Source organism: Pithys albifrons, chromosome 17 (genome assembly GCF_047495875.1).
Source record: "Pithys albifrons albifrons isolate INPA30051 chromosome 17, PitAlb_v1, whole genome shotgun sequence".
Taxonomy (NCBI): domain Eukaryota; kingdom Metazoa; phylum Chordata; class Aves; order Passeriformes; family Thamnophilidae; genus Pithys; species Pithys albifrons.
In genome coordinates, this window is record NC_092474.1 from 5,388,241 (window position 1) to 5,407,352 (window position 19,112).

At 53.3% G+C, this 19,112-nt stretch overlaps 1 protein-coding gene across 15 annotated transcripts in view; it reads left to right on the plus strand.

The window, feature by feature from the left end:
- Positions 1 to 19,112, plus strand: part of NCOR2 (nuclear receptor corepressor 2) — a 232,456-nt gene that overhangs the window by 192,826 nt on the left and 20,518 nt on the right. For 13 of the 15 annotated variants that reach the window (XM_071571895.1, XM_071571904.1, XM_071571906.1 and 10 more), the window contains 9 exons: positions 1,781 to 2,333; positions 6,572 to 6,692; positions 7,642 to 7,882; positions 12,075 to 12,230; positions 12,703 to 12,842; positions 12,921 to 13,026; positions 13,684 to 13,788; positions 14,617 to 14,720; positions 17,129 to 17,279. In XM_071571895.1, the coding sequence (XP_071427996.1) occupies positions 1,781 to 2,333; positions 6,572 to 6,692; positions 7,642 to 7,882; positions 12,075 to 12,230; positions 12,703 to 12,842; positions 12,921 to 13,026; positions 13,684 to 13,788; positions 14,617 to 14,720; positions 17,129 to 17,279 (1,677 nt within the window). The remainder of the gene's footprint in view (positions 1 to 1,780; positions 2,334 to 6,571; positions 6,693 to 7,641; positions 7,883 to 12,074; positions 12,231 to 12,702; positions 12,843 to 12,920; positions 13,027 to 13,683; positions 13,789 to 14,616; positions 14,721 to 17,128; positions 17,280 to 19,112) is intronic. The other 2 variants (XM_071571903.1, XM_071571910.1) reach the window with 1 other exon arrangement.

The following is a 19,112-nucleotide window of genomic DNA, read 5'->3' on the forward strand; positions in this document are numbered from 1 at the left end:
ACAATTTTCACCTATTTATCGCTTAGAAAGCGGGGCAGTTTGGAGAAAATGTGCACAATTTTCCAACAACAGCCCATTTGACTTCTGTCAAAGTAATTTAGTAACTTAACCAGCACTATGGCACCATGCTGGTTTCTGGCCTTAGCACCCAGCTAATGGGACTTGAAATGGGAAATCTTTTGAAATTGTCATTGCAAGTGACTCATTACAAGGCAGATTCCAGGTAAACCTTTGTGCCAGGTGATATGTGACTCACAGGAGCAAAGTAAAAGGTGGTTGTTGCTCTTTGTAAGAGTGCCTGAGAGGAAACAACATGATTTTGAGATTAGAGATGAATCTCTTGACATGCTCCTGAGCCTTACGCTCCCAGCATTGGCTCTTGTTCTGCTGCTGTGGTTGTCTGCAGAGCTGTGGAAAGGCATGAGCAGAGGGGATGAAATGTAATGGGCATAGAAGTGCCAGGATGGTGTTATGCAGGAGATGGCCAGTGGCTCCAGGGGGACATTCGGGAATGCTATTTGGGAACGCTCAGGCAATATCTTCTTGTTGCAGGGGCCTTGTGGCCATCTAGGTACAGAGGAAAGAACTTGGTGTAGTGGTTATGGTGTAGACTATGGATTCAGCATCTGGAGGGAGTGCACTAGAGTTTAAAGCTTAGTTGAGCTTGGGATGAGCCACTATTGGATGTCTCGGCATGGTACTCAGAGTAACATCAGGTGGCAGTTGAGAAGAGTTTGGCCAAACATGCTGTGAACCTTGTCCTGGGTGGGAGGCAGGACACTTCATTTCTTGAATTGCTGGTGAGGAACGTTAGAGAAGGCTGAGATTCCTGATTAAGTGTGGCATGATTTCACATTAAGGAAGGAAGGATGTGCTCCAATGCGTGGCTCTTAGGACACAGTCCCTCTGTGCTGCTCATCTCACCAGCGCTGAGCTGTCTGTGCCGCTGTGGAGAGAGGCGAGTGAAGGAATGCACATGAGGAAGCCTTTGGGCATCAGCCTGAGAGCCCTCCCCGGTGGGGTCATGCTGGGATGGGACCATGGAAATCTCCTGGTGCTCCTGGCCCTGACCTTGTTTGTCCAGCAGAGGCTTGGAGGGAGCAGCTGTAGAAACAATCTCTTGGCAGCACTAAACTCTGAGTGGTGCTCGGATGCTTGTGCTTCCAGCTCTCATCAAGCCGCTGGTGGTAGATTTGAGAATGATCGTTCCCATGTAATAATTAACCTGTCCTGCAGCACTGCCAGCGCTTTGCTTTTGCTGACCCTGACCTCCTTTCTTCTGCCACCAGCGACTTAGACAACAACAAACACGTGTGGTGTTGAGGGATGATCCCAGCTGCCCCAGGGGTGGCAGAGCCAGGGATATGGGCAACGTAAGCAGAGTGCCAGCAAAGTGCCTGGTCCTGAGGCAGCAGAGCTGATCCTGAGCTACGGGTGAGAGGGGGAAGAGGGAGCAGATCTTGTCCTGCAAGTCCAGGCAGCAGCCAGGGTTTTCCCTTAAAATCCAGCTTCCCAGATGCTCAGTCTTCAGACGTGTGGTTTTGTATTTGAGTGGGGGTTAACAATCATGCTGGACAAACAGAGGGAACCCCAGAACATCCCTTTGCTTAATAATTAAGGCTGTGGATCTGGGAATCCCAACACAGCTCTCCCAGCCCTGGGATCATCTCCCCCTCAGAGGAACGAGGGCGTTCTCTTCCCAAGGGAGGGGGTGGAAGCAGCGATATGGGAAGCAAGAATCTCAGGCTGATCCTTATTTTTATTTCTTCCCTTTTCTCAGCTGCAGTAAATAACAGCTCTGACACTGAGAGCATTCCCTCGCCGAGGCCTGAAGCCAAAGAAGGAGGCGAAAACGGGGCCAAGGCACCACCCGGGCCGGGAGGTGACACCGCTGCAGAACCAGCAGTCAAGTGGGAAGAGACTCCAACACCCCCTGACGCTCCCCCTGCTCCCCCTGCCAACCCCACTCCTGCCACCAGCCCCCCGCCAGAGGCAGCTCCTGAGCCGCCCAGCACCGAGGAGAAGGTGCCGGAGGACCTGGTGGTGGACGTGGTGAAAACGGAGGAGCCGGAGGAGGTGAGTGAGGAGCCCTGCAAGAGCGAGGTGAAGAAGGAGGAAAGCGAAGAGAGCCAGGAGAAGGACAAGGGGAATGACAAGAAGGTGGAAAGCGGCGTCAGCAGCGCAGGGACAGCGGGGACAGAGGGTACACCGAAGGCCGAGAAAAAGGAGAGCCATAAGGGCAGTAAAGGCCCCGGGGTGAACCCTGACAGCGACTCCAGTGCGACCTGCAGCGCGGACGAGATGGACGAGCAGGATGCTGTGGACAAGAGCAGGTAGGAGCTGGGAGAGAGGGGAGCAAGTGAACAGCTTGAGGGCCAGATGAGCATCTCCATTGCATGCTGCAGTGTCCATGTGTGCCTTTGTAAGCTCTTCCTTGGGAATATCACTGCTCAGGCACTCCCTCAGGCACAGGAACTTCCCGGCTGTGTCCTCATGTGCCCCCAGCCCTTTGGCCATCACTTCCCAAGCGGCTGTGGCACAACAGGCAGTCTGATGTCCTAATGTACAGGTGTTACTGGGGTGTGGCTGTGGGCAGATGTTGGGTGCATAGCCACTGTGTCTGCTGGTGACAGCTGCCCTTCTGGGTGACGCAGTGGAGCGGGATGTGCCCCTGGGGACAGTGGAGTTGTGCTGGTTTGCCAGCATCCAGGACTGGAAATGGTTTCAATCTGAGTTGGCGCTGGCAAGAGAAAAGTCACATCGGGGATGTGCGGAGAGGGGGCAAGTTGTTCCCGTGGCAGAGATGCTGCTTGGATCCGTAGGGACAAATTATCCATCCTGGCTGTGGAGACAGGGGAATGATGTGGGCTGTGTGAACTTTACTGGGGCCGTGACAGGATATCTTTACCTGAGCCACTGTGGTCCCAAATGCTCCACCCACCCCTGGGGCTGGCAGCCAAGGTCGCCTCAAACCCCTCATGGATGGCTCTTGGGACAGGGAGGAGAAACACTGGCCTCCTCCTTGGAGAAACATCCTGCTCTCCTCCCAGCTTTTCCCACAGAGCACTCCCCACCCAAGAGCCTCACAAATGGAGAGAGGGTTTTCTGTTTTTTAAAGAATACATATGAATACACATGTCCTCGTAGCACTGAATTTTCTAATGGCTCTTAAGTCAGGTAGGACTCCTGTGTCTGCCCTGCCATTGCATGTAGGGACAACAGCCCAGCTCCCACCTCAGAGCTAGGCTGGGACTGGAGGCTGGCATCCCACATCCAGCGTCCCACATCCAGCATTCTGCATCCAACATCCCTCCCATGAGCTCTCAGGAGGCAATTTGGTAGTGAGATGGGTACTGTCAGTCTGGGCAGGATTATTTAAAAAACAACCAAGCAAAGCAATGGGATGAGTTTGGTGTGCATCCCACCACTCTGAATGGCCTATGTACCTCCCGTGTGAGTGATGCAGGAGCCAGTGGGTGAGTGCTATTGATGTGAGAGCATCCTCCACACTGGCTGCCCCAGGAGAGCAGCCCCTCTCGCTGCCAAGCATCTGGAAGCAGCACTGACAATTCCGAGGGGTGGTGTGGATGCTGCTGGCCCCGGCCTCGTGGCAGGGCTGAGGCCTCTTGGCTGTGGAGCTACACTCCAGCAATGGCCAGAGTCCAGCACCACCCCTCCCCACCCTCTCCTCCTTCCCAGACAGGAGAAAACCTCTCAGCAAGCGAGAGTGAGGCCAGTGGGGCTGTTCTCCTGCAGCTTAACATTCATGCAACTGAAAGCAGGACAGCAGCAGCTTGTCCTGACTTCCCAGGAGCAAAGGAGCAAGTCGTCCTGCGAACAGCTTTTCCATCCCAACTTTTTCATCCTCGCTGAGTCAGCACCTATCTCGCCTGTCAAACGGTTACCAGCTTCCAGGAATATTAAACAGGCTCCTGGGCCACTCCTCTTATCCAGTGTGGTGATGAGATGCAGGTGATAGCAGAGCCTGCCAGCACGGGAATGCTGCAGCTGACACCGGCACCAGGCACTTCCCAACCCAGAAGCAATACAGCTGGCTCAAAGTTTTTGGCACCACCATGCCCTTCCCAGCTCTAGCATTGCCCCCTTGCCTTTCCTGTGGGCCGAGTTCCCGCAGCCCCGCTGCCGCAGCGTGACTCGCGCTGAGCAGGACCAGGCTGCCGCGATGCCGCGTGAGCCGCCCCATCACCGCATCACCCGATGCTCGCCCGCCCACCCAGCACCGGCGGGGCGTGGGTGCTCTTCCCTGTGCTTGTGAAAGCATCAAGCTGTCCCCGGCATCTCTCAGAACAGGACAGAGGGTGGCTGGGGTGTCCCTGTGGTGAGAGGGGAAGGGTGCAGGGTAAGGGCAGCCTTTTTTTGGGTCCTCCTGCAGTTCACACTAGCAAAGACACATCCAGGATTGAGGAGGCGCAGCCGTAACTTGTGGAAGCTGAAGAAGGCAGCTGGTTATCTGTGGTTCCATGCACTAGTGCTGTAGGAGGGCTCCTGCTAGCTCGGCCAGGATGTGGTTCAGTGGGAGGTCATGCCTGATGGGAACGTGTGAGGGAGGCCATGCACAACCACCACTGCAGACCTGCAGCGCAGAGAGGAGACTCTTGTCTGTAAACACTTGCACTGAGCCACCTCCAGGCTGCATGTCCCATTGCTGGCTCAGCCGTAGGTGCAGGGACTCCGCTTGACCAACACCATGTTGGTGCCACGGCCCTGGCTTGGGGAAGCGCATTGGGAAGATACCTGGTTGCCATTGCCTTTGCACAACCACTAGCAGTGCATGGAGTCATATTTGACTGGGTCATGTGTCATGGCTCATCTGGAACTTAAACTAGTCCTCATCTCCATGGCAGAAAGAGTTTGGGGAATGCAGTGTCTTGGTCATCCACTAAGCTTCATGCCTGGGAGGGGACACTTCCACACCACTCAAGCAGAGCCATGGGTGTGCTGGTACCCCTTCCTGCTCAAACCCTTTTCCCATCACCCCAGGTTGGAGGCAAGGGGATACAAGATTCTGAGAGTTGTTTATATACAGTTGTTTATATCCCGGACAAAGCATCCAACAGATGTGCTATTGTCCAGCACAAGATCTGCTGGGAGCGATGTAATAAATTAGGCAATTTGCATATTGATTAATTTAATACTGACTTCGGCTTCCTAAGCATCAGGATCCTGGAGGGCTTCAGGAAACCTGAGGATCTTGAGGGTGCTTAAGGGACTCTTAAGGGTGCTTAAATACATCTCTGCAAGCACCAATGAGTGCACAAAGCAGCTGCTGGGGGGGCTGTGCCTCAGCTCAGCATGGCATGAAGAAGGTCTCAGGGACAAGTGCTGGGTGCCCTTGTCCCCAGCCATGTGTCTCAGCAGACTTTGGGGCACTGTACCCTTCCAGGAGCTTTATGTCCCCCATGGTGTGGCTTCACAACACCCAGGTGGCTCCGTGGACAGACATCATTGGGATTATTTGGGGAGAAGCTGAAATTTGCTGCCCTGTCCTGGTTTCCCCTGGGTGCCTAGCCAGAGCACTCTGGGCCTGGTGTGGAGGTGGATCCCCTTCCTCTCTGGTGCCAGGCACTGTGCAGAGCAAGGACCAGGGCAGTCCCAGCACCATGGTAAATTTATTCCTCACACATGGCCCCGCCACGCTTGTTTATTCATCCAAGGGTGAGCATGGAATGACCTTGAAATTTATAGGCTGAAGAGAACACTAAAATAACAGCTAAAATAAACAAATCAAGCTGTAAAACTTGAAAACTATGTACTGGCTTCAACAAATTGAAGTCAGGAGAGAGAGAAAGCAGAGATGGTCAGGAGAGATGTGGTCCCCTGGAGTCTCAGCATGAGACCGCTGGTTTGACCCGTGGGCTTTGCACGCCTCATTCCCACCCCATTTTGGTGGCACCATGGAGATGCCCACTGTGTTTGCAGATGGACTCTGAACAGCTGGCTGAGTGTCTACCAGGCAGCTCTAAACAGCCAAGGGGAAGAGCAAGTGTTGAGAGTGCAGGGCTGCACAGCTGCTGGGCTGCTGAGCACCAAATCCCATCCGAATCCAACCTCTTTCAAGAGACCTGAGTGCCCCAGCTACCTGCATATGGCGGCTTGCCCTGGCTTTAGCACCTTGATAAAAGACAGTCCTTGAAGAGGAGTGTGAGGCCAGTCCCCAGCTCTGGGCAAGCACCACATGTGAGCTCTGGAAGGTAACATGATGCCCAGTTGAAATCCGAACTGGTCACCCTGCTCCATAATGCCCAACTCCAGGCTCCAGTTATCCCTCAGGTTTTTTCTAGACAACAGTATATTTGCTAAGAATCATGTGGGATTGAGGGGAGAGGGGGTTGAGAGCCTCTTGAGCAGATGATCTAATTTGAGCATGGAGTCCTATGGGCATTGTCTTTGAGCCCAGATTCCCAGCAGCAAACAGTGGTCCAGCACACTCCTCTCTGATGCAGAGGGTGTTCTCTAGGTTCAGCAGCATAAAACAGGGGTGCCGGGTATGGGGTGGGACGTGGAGTGTGTCCATGGCATTGCCCAGCTGACATGCATGTGTTGGTTCCAGGTTGCTGTCCCCCCGGCCCAGCCTGCTCAACACCACCAGTGACACCAGGCTTAACTCCTCGCCGCAGAAGCCACTGGACCTGAAGCAGCTGAAGCAGCGAGCTGCTGCCATCCCTCCCATCGTGAGTACCCCACCAGAGAGGGCCAGGACTGGCAGCACAGTGGCTTGTGCATGCTCTTCCCTTAGACTGCGTGGTGTTCGTCAGGGCTGGAAGGATGTGCTTATCTCTAGGGATGGCCTCTGGTGCATTGAGAGCAGTGCTTGGGTGGTGCAAGCCCCCAGGCAGGCAAGGTGCTCCCTGTGCAGAGTGTGTTCCCAGCTGTTGGAGCAGCTCTGCCAGCAGCGTTTGGATGTCTCTTGAGCTCTTTTATCAGAAAGTCGTGGGAGGTCTGGACAGAAAAAGCTTCTTGTTACCACATGACTACTGCCTCCCATTGCTTTAAAAAGTGAGAGTGCACCTTCCCAGCCCTGCATTTCATCTCATGTGCTTGAAGGATGCCACCTAAGAAGCACATACACTCTTCTTCACCCGGAAGCTTTGCTTGGTCTCCCTTTTTTGGCTGTCCAGTAGTCATGAATTGAAAAAATGTTATTCTTCAAGGCTAATGATCCCTCCTGGTGCAGTGGCTTGGGCTGTGACAAAAAGCATCCTGGTATTTCAGGGGTCAGCACCAGAGGAGCAGCAACACCAGGTGGGCAGGCAGGAAATCCCTGCTTTGGGGTTTGGAGGCTCAGGGAGCATCCTGATGCATTTCCAGTTTCTTATGTTACAGCTTAAGATGTGGCTGCTGTAGTGTAACTTCTGACCAAAGCTACAAACACATAACTATAGATTAGAGGTTTAACAACTCTCAGTCTCTCCTGTAGTGTCACCAGCATAGGGACTGATACTGTCTGTCACGGGCTTTTTTGATCTTGTATGGCTGGTGAGCTTTGAAGCCCCTAGTTGTCCTGCCAAGACTTGCTATGATAGTGTGGGACAGGGGCTTCTTGTAACATCTTGGTTCTTCAAGACTATTATGGATGTCAACAGCACATGACAAGTGTCACCAATTCTTACTGCTTTGCAGATTTCCGAAGGTTTCTCAGAGGGGATATTGCAGAGTGGAAGCGTGAAGCCTCAGGTGCCTCCCCACGCCTTGGCTCTCTATCAGCAGCAGATCACAAAAGCCCACGAGTCTGCCCGTGAGGACATGCCCCCGAGCAAGCTCTCGCAGTCCCAGCAGCAGCAGCAGCCTGAGAAGGAGCAGCAGCAGCCCAGCAGCAGTCCCAGGGGGAAGAGCCGGAGCCCCGCTGTTGGTGACAAGGAAGGTAGGGCGGTGTGTGTGTCGGTGCCTGTTTGTCCGCACAGAAATGCCCGGTGGTGTGCAGCTGTACACAGCCGGCAGGTTCCTCCTCTTAGGTGAAAGCTTTCGTCGACACTTGAAAGCTCTTTAATAGCATCTTGAGGCAGGACAAGAGAGGCATGGCTAATTTCCCATGTTCATTAGACAGTACATCATGTCTCATTGAGCCTACAGCAAACACCAGGCAGTGTGGAGCGCCAAGGAGGTGAAGATTGCCTTTATTAGCGTCTCTGCCATTCACTGGAGAGCAGAGGGGCCTGGAGGCATGCCAAGGCTCTGGGTACAATGGCTCTTTTCTACCTTGCTGGCTTTCTATAAAGAATGCTTTTAATGCACAGCAGGGACCATTATTTCATTTAAAATCAATGCTAATACTGTGACTTGGAGTCCAAAGGTTCCTGTAAAGATTCCCAGTGCTTTCTCCCCGGAATAGCTCTGATGTGGTTTGGCTGCCTAATGAGCAATTCAGAGTTTCCCACCGTGGAGCATCTGAAGCATTATTAGCTTGAGCACCTGGGTATCAAGGTTGAGGAGAGACGGGAAGTCCTGATGAGACCATCCTCTAAATGTGTTTTTAATATGAGTGTCAGAGTCTATTCCAGTTCAGCGTCTGTGTCTCTGCCCTTCATAGGCAGCTTGTGGTTTGGTTTTGTGGGAGGATGAGATGCTGTCACCAGTGGCACTGACAGGAGCAGGGAAGTCGGTTTGGGTGGGTGTGTTGTCCCCCAGTGCTGGATCCTGCACAAGGGTGGGTGCAGCTGCAAAAATTTCCTGCTTGTGCAGGGAAGAGGAAGATGGATAAGACTGTGTTGATGAGTCAAATCTGCACTGGACTTGGGTGGGTGATCTTTGCCAGAAAATCACTGCACTAGTTCATCCTCTGGCAGCCAGGATTGTAGCAGCCTGCTCTTTGTGTTGTGGCCCAGGTCAGGTCCCTCTGGACAAAAGGATGTGCTTGGAGGGAGAGGTGGTTGCTGCCCCTTGTCCACATTTTTTTCAAACAATAAATAGCACCATGTCTGCATCACACCTCCAGAATGTTTTGCATGTAAGTAAGGAAGGTGACTGCTTACCTTGAAGGAAAGGGAGTTTCCCTGAAGTCATGGTGTTTACACCCATGAAATTCCATTTCCAGTTGTTCTCATCCTGGGCTGTTCCTGTTTGCTGCCTAGGAGGAACAGTTCCCTCCAGCTTTTCCCCCTCAGTGGCAGGTAATCAGGTTTGACCTCCTGTGCAGTAATCCTTTGTGGATCTGATGCTTGCTGAGCTGGATGCCATAGCCAGCACTCCAACCCAGAGCTCTGCATCACCGGTGTCCCAGTGCTGCATTTCCGGCTTCCTCATGAATGGAGGAGGATGAGGAGATGAGGCAGATTAGTGTGTGTGAGGTACAAAGCAGGGATTAGGGTTTGGTGTCAACCATGCCATTCTGTGACCTGCTGGCACCATTATTAAATCTGTTATCCAGGTGGATCTTTTGTTGCTTTGTTCTCTGCAGAGCACTAATGATATGAAGCACTTTATTCTCCTCTGTAGTGCTCTGAATCTTCCATGTTAATGAAATTAATTACGCCTCCCTGTACCCTGCAAACATCTCGGCAGGACTTGGGCTCCAGCTTTGTGCTCTCCAAGCTCTGTGTGGCTGTGCATGTGTGCTGGGTGCCACAGTGGGTCTGGGGTGCACTTGGATCCCAGGGAGTCATAGGGTGGTCTTCTCTGTTTGTGATGGGAATGTACTTCCCCTTTCAAAACCAGCAGCTTTGTGATGAGTCACCTCAAAGGGAGAAATAACTCCCCCAAAGCTCTGATTTCAGTATGAGTATGGACTCAGTGCTGTCTCTGCCTCTTGGAACACATCCCAGCTGTGGGTCAGGGGTTAGAAAGGAGATAGCCAGATAGTCCTGGCAAATGTGCGTACATCCCTTCCCACCCTTGCTCTCCAAGGCGTCCTAGTGAAGTGGCAAGCATCCAGACTGCAGTCATCATGCTGCCACTTGGGCCTCAAGTTAAAGGGGAGAGTCCAGCACAGCCTGCAGAGCCTTCAGGAGAGCAGCCCTGTGCCAGCCCCCAGCAAGGGGCCAGCTCCACCAGAGCAGGTACTCCCATTCCTCACTGCTCAATAAGAGAGCTTGAACTCCTGCAACCGTTCCAGAGATCAACATCCTTCACACAGCTCTGGATTCGCTTCAAAGCCAAGTCTTGCACACATCCTGGCCGAGGCGTTGGCTGCCTCGCAGCCGCTGGCTGGGGCCGTATCGGCTTGGAGGGCGGCCAGGCAGCCGTACCTTCCTGAGCACTGCCCTCCCTTCCCTGTCTTCCAAGAGAAGCTGCTAATCACGAGGCTGGGCAGAGGCAAGCAGCCCTGCCTGGATCTCACCGACAGGCAGACGGATCCCTTCTCCCATTGCCGAGTTGCCGTCGGGCATATCTTTGGTTATCGCACGGCAGTTTGAACTCCAGCAGTATGTTTTGTGTTGATTTAGTTGTGTTTCATTTGGCCTTTGTAGGCGATGGGGAGCCAAGAGCATTAATTTGGATGATGGATCATATAAACTCTGACTCCTTCGCTCCCATTCCAGGGACTTGATAAACGGTAATAGGAACTCTCTCTTCCCCGTGTAAGTGCTATTTTATCAAAAGCTGGCTGAGTTATAGTCACCCTCTAATGTGGGGGCAATTAGGAACTGGCCACATTTCACAGGCTGGAGAGGCATGCAGGGGAGGGGACAGCTCCCACGGGGAGGGGAGGAGGATGGGGCTCTCCAAGAGCCATTCAGGGTGCACAGAGCCTTGGCTGACAGTGCCTTGGCGTCAGGGAGCATCTTCAGCCAGGACATCCCAGCGCTGTTCATCCCCACATGAGCAGAGCTGAGCAGGGCTAAGCTGAAGGGAAGAAGATCAGAGAGTGTGAACATGCCAAGGACTCACTGTCAGCATGAAGGACGTGTCTGGATTCTCCTGCACTGGCAGGATGAACGGATCCTCTCTGGGATCCAGCATGGGGAGAGAAGAGGCTCCAGCCAAGGTCCAGCCCCACCAGGCTGCAGAGGTGTAAGCTCCTGCACACCTCTGTGTGCCCAGAATCGATTTCTTCTCTCACCGAAGGGGACAAGAATAATCTCCCAGCTTCTGAGTACACTGAGCATTAATAACGATAATGCAGTAAAGCCTCATTAAATTGGGCCTCTGATAATCTACTTGCCCTATTATTAGGCTTAGCAGGATTCAGGCATCTATTTTTATCAAAAATTGATGGTTGAAGGCTGAGTTCATTTGTGATTGCTATTGTTTACTGCCCAGTTTCTAATTTCTGGTCAATGTGGACATTACACAGGTGGATCTGGAGAAGAAGGGCAGTGCAAAATTAAGTGTTTATTGATTACAAGCAAATCCTACCAAACATGCCTCTAATCCATCCAGAAAAGGCTGTCTCATCTGTCTGCTTAGCAAAGCGTGAGGATGCACTTGGCATTGAGCTGGTGCAGATGAAGCCTCTCTTTTCCCCGGCATCCTTCAGCACACGGCAGGGTTTGGGCATCCCCAGCACCGTTCCTCCATCATTAAGCTCTTCTTGGCCTCCAATCAGCCTTTTTATAGCCAGGGTGAACGCAGCCTGTCATCCAGGATGCCCTGAGCCAAGTAGTTTCAGGAAGCTTTTCTACTCCCAGCCCCTGTGCCTCACAGAGGACCAGCGAGCCACCCTCGCTTGGTTGTCCACGGAGTCCATCTTCATTTTTGTTTGTCTTTGACAGTATGAGGCAGTGTGGTTGTCCCAGATGTTCAGAGAACATCAGCATGTTACTCCCTTGCTGTCCAAGAAGCTGATGCCATTATTTCTGTCTGCTTCTGTCCACAAATGATTTATAGCCAGCAGCCACCCTTTAAGAGCAGCTGGGCTTTCATGTCAAGATGTGATGTGGGGATGAGTTTGTTCCCGGTGTGCCACTACGCACCGGTCCCTGGCAGTGGCCTGGGGCTCTGTAGGCACCCTTGTGCCCTGCTGCACAGTGGGGACTATGTTGTCACGTGAGAACTGGTGCCCTCTGAAACCACTACCTGTGCTTGGAGCTGGGTCTGGCTTCCCTGCCCATGCTTGCAGAGACCACTTGCCCATGGGGGCCACTGACTGAGCTGGTTTCTTTTTGTGTCCCTTGCAGAAAAGTCCATGCATTTCTCCTCCATCGCTGAGGCTCAGAAGCTGAGTGCAGAGTCGATGGCTGCATCATGCTGGCCCCCTGTCCTGCCCTACCCACGGGATGTGATCAAAACCTCTCCCCAGGCCGAGCCCCACTTGTTCCAGTACAATCCACCAGGCAAGTAAAACCCACTGGCTATGTGGTGTGTGCTGTCCTCTGTCTGACCTGAGAGTGAGTGCAGAGGCTGTGATTGCAGCCATTGTCACAGGCTCAGCTCTTGAAGGTCCACGGGTTGTCAGCTGGGTCTCCCAGGTCTGGCTGGGGCAGGTTTAGTGACATGTTTTGTCACAGAGCAGTGTGGGTGCAAAGTCAGGCAGGTTTTATCCCTCGCTGCACTGCCCCTCTCCGACTGGAAGACAGACGAACGGGGCACAGCACATCCTCTGGCTGCAGAGGGGACAGGCAATAATTTAAAATATTCCAGTCCTTTCCAAAATGATCTTGTGACTTGGAGCCTTGTGCAGACTCACAGCCAGCCAGTTCACGGACTGCATCCAGTCCCTGTTCCCTCCCATGCCCCTTTCCTCTCTGATAGCTGCAGCTGCTCTGCCTGCCCTTGGTCTTGCTAACATTTGTGTTTTCCTCACAGGACACCCCATCCCCCTAAACCTGCATGAGAGCTCTCGCTCTGGTCTGCAGAGACTGGCCAGCATCTCCAACCCTCCTCCCCTCATCTCCTCCACCAAGCACCCTTCTGTACTGGAGAGACCCGTCGGATCCATTTCCCAGGTAGGGTGTTGGGTATGAGCGGTAGAGACACCTTGCAAGGACCAGCAATCGCTCCTGACCTCTTCTCTTGCCCCACAGGGAATGCCCATCCAGCTCCACACACCCTACAGCTCTGAGCATGCCAAGGTTCCCGTCGGCTCCATCACTATGGGCCTGCCACTGACCATGGATCCCAAGAAACTGGGTAAGGAACTGGGAGGCGAGTTGTTTCTCTCATGCTCTGAGAGCAGCAGGGAATGAGCTTGCCAGAGCATAGGAGAAAGGAGGAGTACAGAACACAGCAAGGGAGCACAGAGAGAACTGCTAAGAGGATGAAAGGATTAGTCCATCAGGAGAGAAGAGACATAGGGAACTAAATTTGTGCAGTATACGAAAGCAACAACTCGGTCAGGGATGCATCCCAGCCTATAAATACCCTCCAGCTAATACTGTGATCGAAGGAAGGAAATATATTGTTGCTCCCCAGGCTGGTAGGATAAAGAGTAAATGGCCTGAAGTGAACAAAGAAAGTGTTTAGTCTGCAGATTTGGAAGCTTTTCTTAACAGCAGGAGGAGATGGGTGAGGGATCAAGCCTGGGGAGGAAGGATAGAGGCTCCATTTCCCACTGTGTGTGTGACCTGTTACAAACCAGCACAGAATTTTCAGTGTCAGCTCCAGTCCCAGTGTGGGCATTGCCTTTGCCAGGGCAAAGGATCTGACTTGCTCACCAGCAGTTGTGTTCGCCACCCTAGGGATGGCAAAGGTGCCAGCTTGGGGCTGGCAGGATTAAAAACCTGAAGCACCCAAGGGCTGTGGCCCCATATCGTGTACCTATGCTGATATGTGGTCATTATTTTCCAGTGCCTTTTCCTGGAGTAAAGCAGGAACAACTTTCTCCTAGAAGCCAGGCCAGCCAGCCAGAAAGTCTGGTTCTACAGCCATCCCAGGAGGGCTCTATCCTGCGGGGTGAGGACCCAAAGTGGGAGGCGCGTGTCTCATCCTGGCTGCAGAAGGGGAGGGATGCAGGCACTGCCAAGCCTGGTGGATGCCACGCTGCTGCAGCTGCCTGGTTATCTTGTGTTTGATTTCTTGGACTGTCCTCCGCCCAAGGGGTCTCTTTGCCCCTTTTCTCTGTTTCCTCAAATCAGGGCCTTGAGTCTTGATTCTGGTGCAAGTTTTGTGTTCAAGGACCACACAAAAATCTGTTGCTTAATACAAAGCAATACCTGTTTAAATTCCATTAATTGGTGTTTTCATGCTCTTCACCATTGATGCTGCAGCTGGGCAAGAACCACATTTTCTTTAAATACAGCCCTCCCAGGTTTCTTTCCCCATTAGCCAGGCAAAAGAAAATAAATGCCAAGGCATTGCTTTGTAGTGCATATTCTGGTTTGTGACAACCCTCCCAGTAAAGCTGTCAGGAGCCTGAGTGCAGTGGGCTGGCTCCAGCCCAGAACAGATCTGTGTGAATGAACTCAAGCCACCCTGATCTGCATCTCACCACAGATCTGCTCTGATCACATCAGGAGAGGCTGAGACAGGCTGTGCTTTCTCCCAGGCTCATAAATCTGCCTGGGCCCTCCCCAAAGGCACAGGGCTCTGATAGTCTCAAAATACCTTTTTTCACCTCCCCACCCCACACCCACAGGGCTGAGTCTCTCAGGGGACTAGGTATAGAGGCCTCTGCAAGGCATAGGATTGAATGTTGACATCTCTTGGAGGGTGCCCCTCTGGTACCACAGCTTGCCGAACAGCAAATCCAGCCCCCCAGCTCACTGTCTTTGTGTCCTACAGGTACTTCCCTCAGTTCTGCCTCTGGAGGGAGCATCACCAAGGGAACACCCACATCCAGACCCCCTCCGGAGTCGCCCATCACCTACAGAGGGTCCATCACACATGTAGGTCCCTTGTCTCCAGTGGGTTTTGCGTCATGGGTGTTGGTGGCTGCAGCTTGTGGTGCTGGATGGGGGCACCAGGGACTTGCAGGGTGCATCGAGTGTGGGACACAGCACTGTGCAGAGGGTCTGTGGTGCTCCACCCCATGGAGCCCCTCAGAGAGGTCTGCAAACAGCCTCTGCTTGGGATGGCATGAGCCATGTCCCATGAGCTGAGACTGCAGAAGAGCAGAGCCTGACTAGCAGTGATGCAGCTTTGCAGCACATTTAAACCCTGCTTTGGTTTTTGTATCTGTCAAGAACAGAGGCAAAAGCAGCTTTAAATGGCTCTGGGAAAATCATCTTGCCAGGGCAAGGAAGTGTAGCGCAGCAGAGGAGGAGATGGGTGGAGGGCCCAGGCCCATTGGAGGAGGGAGTCGACTGTGAGGGGCACATAAGGTAGTGAGGACTCCTGCCAGCGCTGAGCGTGCTGCACTGGGGGTCCTGCCCAAGGGCTCTTCAGCAGGAAGATACTTTGGCCTTAATCTCCACCATCCATCTTCAGAAGAGCAGCTGGCAAGCGGGCGATAGTTCCTTGCAGTGTGAGTTATTGCTCATCTGGTAACAGAGCGGAGAGCATTTAAAAAAAAATATCTGCTTCCCATAGGGATTTTATCTGGCCATCATTCAGATATTTAAGGCCACTCAGGCTCAGATTTTTGCCTGCCTCTTTCAAGGAGGATGATCGTGTTCCCTTTGGCCCTGGGGACCTGATCCTGAATCCTGGCCCAGAGCAGAGGCTTAGCTTGCCTGGTGCCCTGTGTCCAGCAGCTGCCAGGAGCAGGTGCTTGGGGGCTGTAAATAACCCATCAGAGCAAATCCTTGCTCCATCCTCTGAGATGCTGCTGCAGCAGCTATGGGCAGCAGTGGGTGGGCATGAAGGGTCTTGAGCACCATGTGCCCATTCAGGACATGAGCAGAGTCTGTTGAGACACTTAGTTTGCATCCAGCAAATGAGTCCGTCCAGATTCCTTTGTCTTGCTTGGGATTAAAGTACCAAGCGCTGACCCAGAGCATTGCATACCTCTCCTGCTGGCTCAGGACCCTGCATCTCTTTGCTCCTGTTGGGAATGAGCCCCCTGTTCCAGCAGCAGCTCCCTGTACCAGAGCTGATATTTGATCTCAGATTAGTCATCCAGTTCACAGGAGGCAGATCTTGAATATGTGCTCTCTGCTCTGAAGCCATCTGTCATCACTTGCTTTCACATCACCTTGGAGCACATCTACAGCAGGGAGGTGACTTACCTGGGGCAGGGAGAGCCATTCCCAGGTGCACCATGAGGGTGAATGACCGGAGCACTGAACCTGCATGCTGGCACACCAGCCCCCAGCTGTGGCAGGGTTTTGGGGACTGCTGGTGCTCTGAGGGCTTGGTACAGAGCAGGGACATTCCCAAGCAGTGGTGGGGAAATAGCCTACATGGCACAACCTTCAAGCACCAGCAAAGCTGCCTGGTGCATCACATCCCTCAGGTTTTCCCCAGGGGCACATCAGTCCCAGGCATTACTGGGGTCAAATGAGCAGAGTAGGCAGGGGTCAGTCAAGAACTTCACTAACAGCATCGCTGTACCTTTCCAGAGATGGAGAGAGGGCCCATCACCCCATGGTGGCTGTTCCCAGTTGGCACCAACAGGTTACAATGGCAGAGGGGTGTTAATCACCAGCAACTCTTCAAGGACATCCAGCTCTCTGTGTTTTGAAGGGAATTCCGGAGGCAGGTGGCTGAAAGTTGTGTCTGTGTGTGCCTGGGGGAAGAAGAGATTTTGTTCACACCGGTTTGTGTGAGGAGTGTGATGCTGTTCCCGTTGGAGAGCTAAGGCAGCCTTCGCTCCCCAACCTGCTCTGGGACCGGTTTTGTTGCTGCCATCTCGCCCGGGCGCGCTGCCAGCTGCCACAGGCAGCTCGCTGAAGGTCACACTGCTGCCAGCAGATCTGCCTGGGTGGGCAGGACATCTCTGTGGCTCCTGTGCCAGGCTGGGGAAATAGGCTGCAGGGGAAAAGCTAACACCCAAGCAGTCCCTGCTGTCACCAAGGTGTCCCTAGGAGGGCAACCAAACCTTGGGAAGGGAAACAAGCCAGGTAGCTTTCTCCAAAACATGCAGGGTGAGAGAGTTGCTGTTCTGGAGGTCTGTGCTGTGCTCATCCCCCACCTCTTCCCAGCAGCCTCGCACAGATCACGTACCTTTTTACCACTCCTCGTTATCGTCCTCATCAATAATTAAGCTGCAAGTCCCTCGCTGTTGGCTGCGCCAGGAAGCGGAGGCCGGGTGTGCTCCCTCCGCTCAGCCTCCCGTGGGGAACAGCCTGTCCCTGCGCGCGCTTGCTTAATTGCTTGTGACACTGTTAAATATGGATCTTGGTGGCTTTCCAAGGGCACCCCGGCAGAAGTGCTGTACAAAGGAACCATTACCAGGATAATCGGAGAAGACAGCCCCAGCAGAGCAGAGAAGGCGAGGGAGGATGCCGTGCCCAAAGGACATGTCATCTACGAAGGGAAGAAAGGCCACGTGCTGTCCTATGAGGGTAAGTCCTAATTCTCTTGCCTTTTTAGGGCAGGCACCCGGGGGTTGTGCCACTGTGGCTGGGAGTTGGGAGCTATTTGAGGAAAGGCTGACAAAGTGCAATGGGCCAGCCTCACGTCTTTGCTTCCAGCATCAATTCTCTCCCCTCCCACCCTGCTTCTCTGTGTCCCTCTGTCCCATGTGGTTATCTTGCCTTAGAGACAGATTGCTGGCAGGCAGTGTTGCAATGGTTTTGGTTGGTTTTGGGAAGCAGGGAAGATGAGAGAACCAGATGGGAAGGTATTGCCTTCATCCTTAGCACCTTGCACAGGAGAGGGACTGGTCAAAAATGAGATCATCTCCAAACTCTTGGGTCAAGGTGGACTCAGGAACCTGCAAGATGGAGGCAAATCAGGTAGTTTGGCATAAAGGTTTCTTTGAACACCAGATTGTAACCTGCAATGTCTTGGGCACTGTGCAACTTTTCCATCATGGGGCTGCCCTTCAGGAATCTTCCTGGGCCCAGCATCACTGTGCCTCAGTATCAATTGACTTTGCTAGAGCTGTTGAAGGGATTGAAGCTATTCCTGCATCCCACAAGGAGGCTGTCTGGGATTGTGTTGGCCTGTTACTGCACACCCTCAGCACAGTAAGGCACTTCCTCAGTAAATGCCAGCAGTGCCTTGCTGTGTTAGTGGTATCACCAGGTGGTCACCAGCTGCTCCTGCCTCTTCTGCGCCTGCTCGGCCCATCACAGCACTGGCCATCAGAGCTGCTCTGCACATCCTGGTGCCTCCCATTGGAGATAAGCAGATGTTTCTCTGCAGTGAGGCTGGAAGCAACTCTTCCGTTCTCACCTTTCTCTGTGTGCTGGGTCAGGCATCTCTGTTGTGGAGTTGGGCTCCTCCTGGCCTACAGCTGGGCTCAGGAAGAGCTGAGTTACAGACTCTACAGCCCCACATCCTCTTGGGATAAAATACTGGCATGTACTCTGGTGTGCATGGGGATGGCCGTCCTCGTGTGTCACCTCTCTCAGCTGAGTTTGGGAGATGACTAAGGAGCAGATCCCAACCTCAGCCACTTCAGCAGGTGTCTCTGGCAAGCTTCTGTGCTGCCTGAACCCTCTGCCTCTCTCCCTGGGGCAGAATGTCCCTTCCAGCCTGCCTGGTAGCCCAGGCCCTGTGGTCTGTCCTGCCGACAGAGCTTGTCCCACAGAAGTCCCTTTCCTCTTGCCCACAAGTGCAGGAATCTCTGATTTCATCGCAGCTCGTTGTTGAATCCAGGGCTGGAGGCAGAGTGTTCAAGTCAGGCCATGGGGGACAACTCACAAGCTTCAGCTGATGTCACCTCTGTGTGTGCCCTGGGACTGCAGGGACCTTTCAGGAAAGGGGTCTGTGTTGTGCCTCTTGCCTGCCACATGGAAGCTGGCTCATCTCATGCCTCCCCATGTCCACTGTCAACTCTGGCCCAGATAAGAAATGTCACCATGGAAGACTTGTGTCTGGGCGCCCTTTGGGACAGTTGGCAGGGCTTGGGCCAGGGAGGACACAGGAAGCATTTCAGGACTTGTTTGTGCAAGAAGCTATTTTAATCTCCTCTGCCCAGGCTGGAGGTCGAATGAGGCTGATCTCAGAAATGGTGCTATCAGGGAGAGAATGGGGAGGGCTTCTGGCACAGGGCTGTCCATGCCCAAAACTGGGATCCTGCTCTGGGGAGTGAAGGAGAGCTACAGACCAAATTCTTCCCTGCTGTTGGTGTCAGCCTGAGTCTCCTTGGCTGCAGCCTGTGCCTGTCACCTCTCATCCTACCCCCATGGACACAGATGAGGAATTAATTCCTTCCTCTCCCCAGCAGC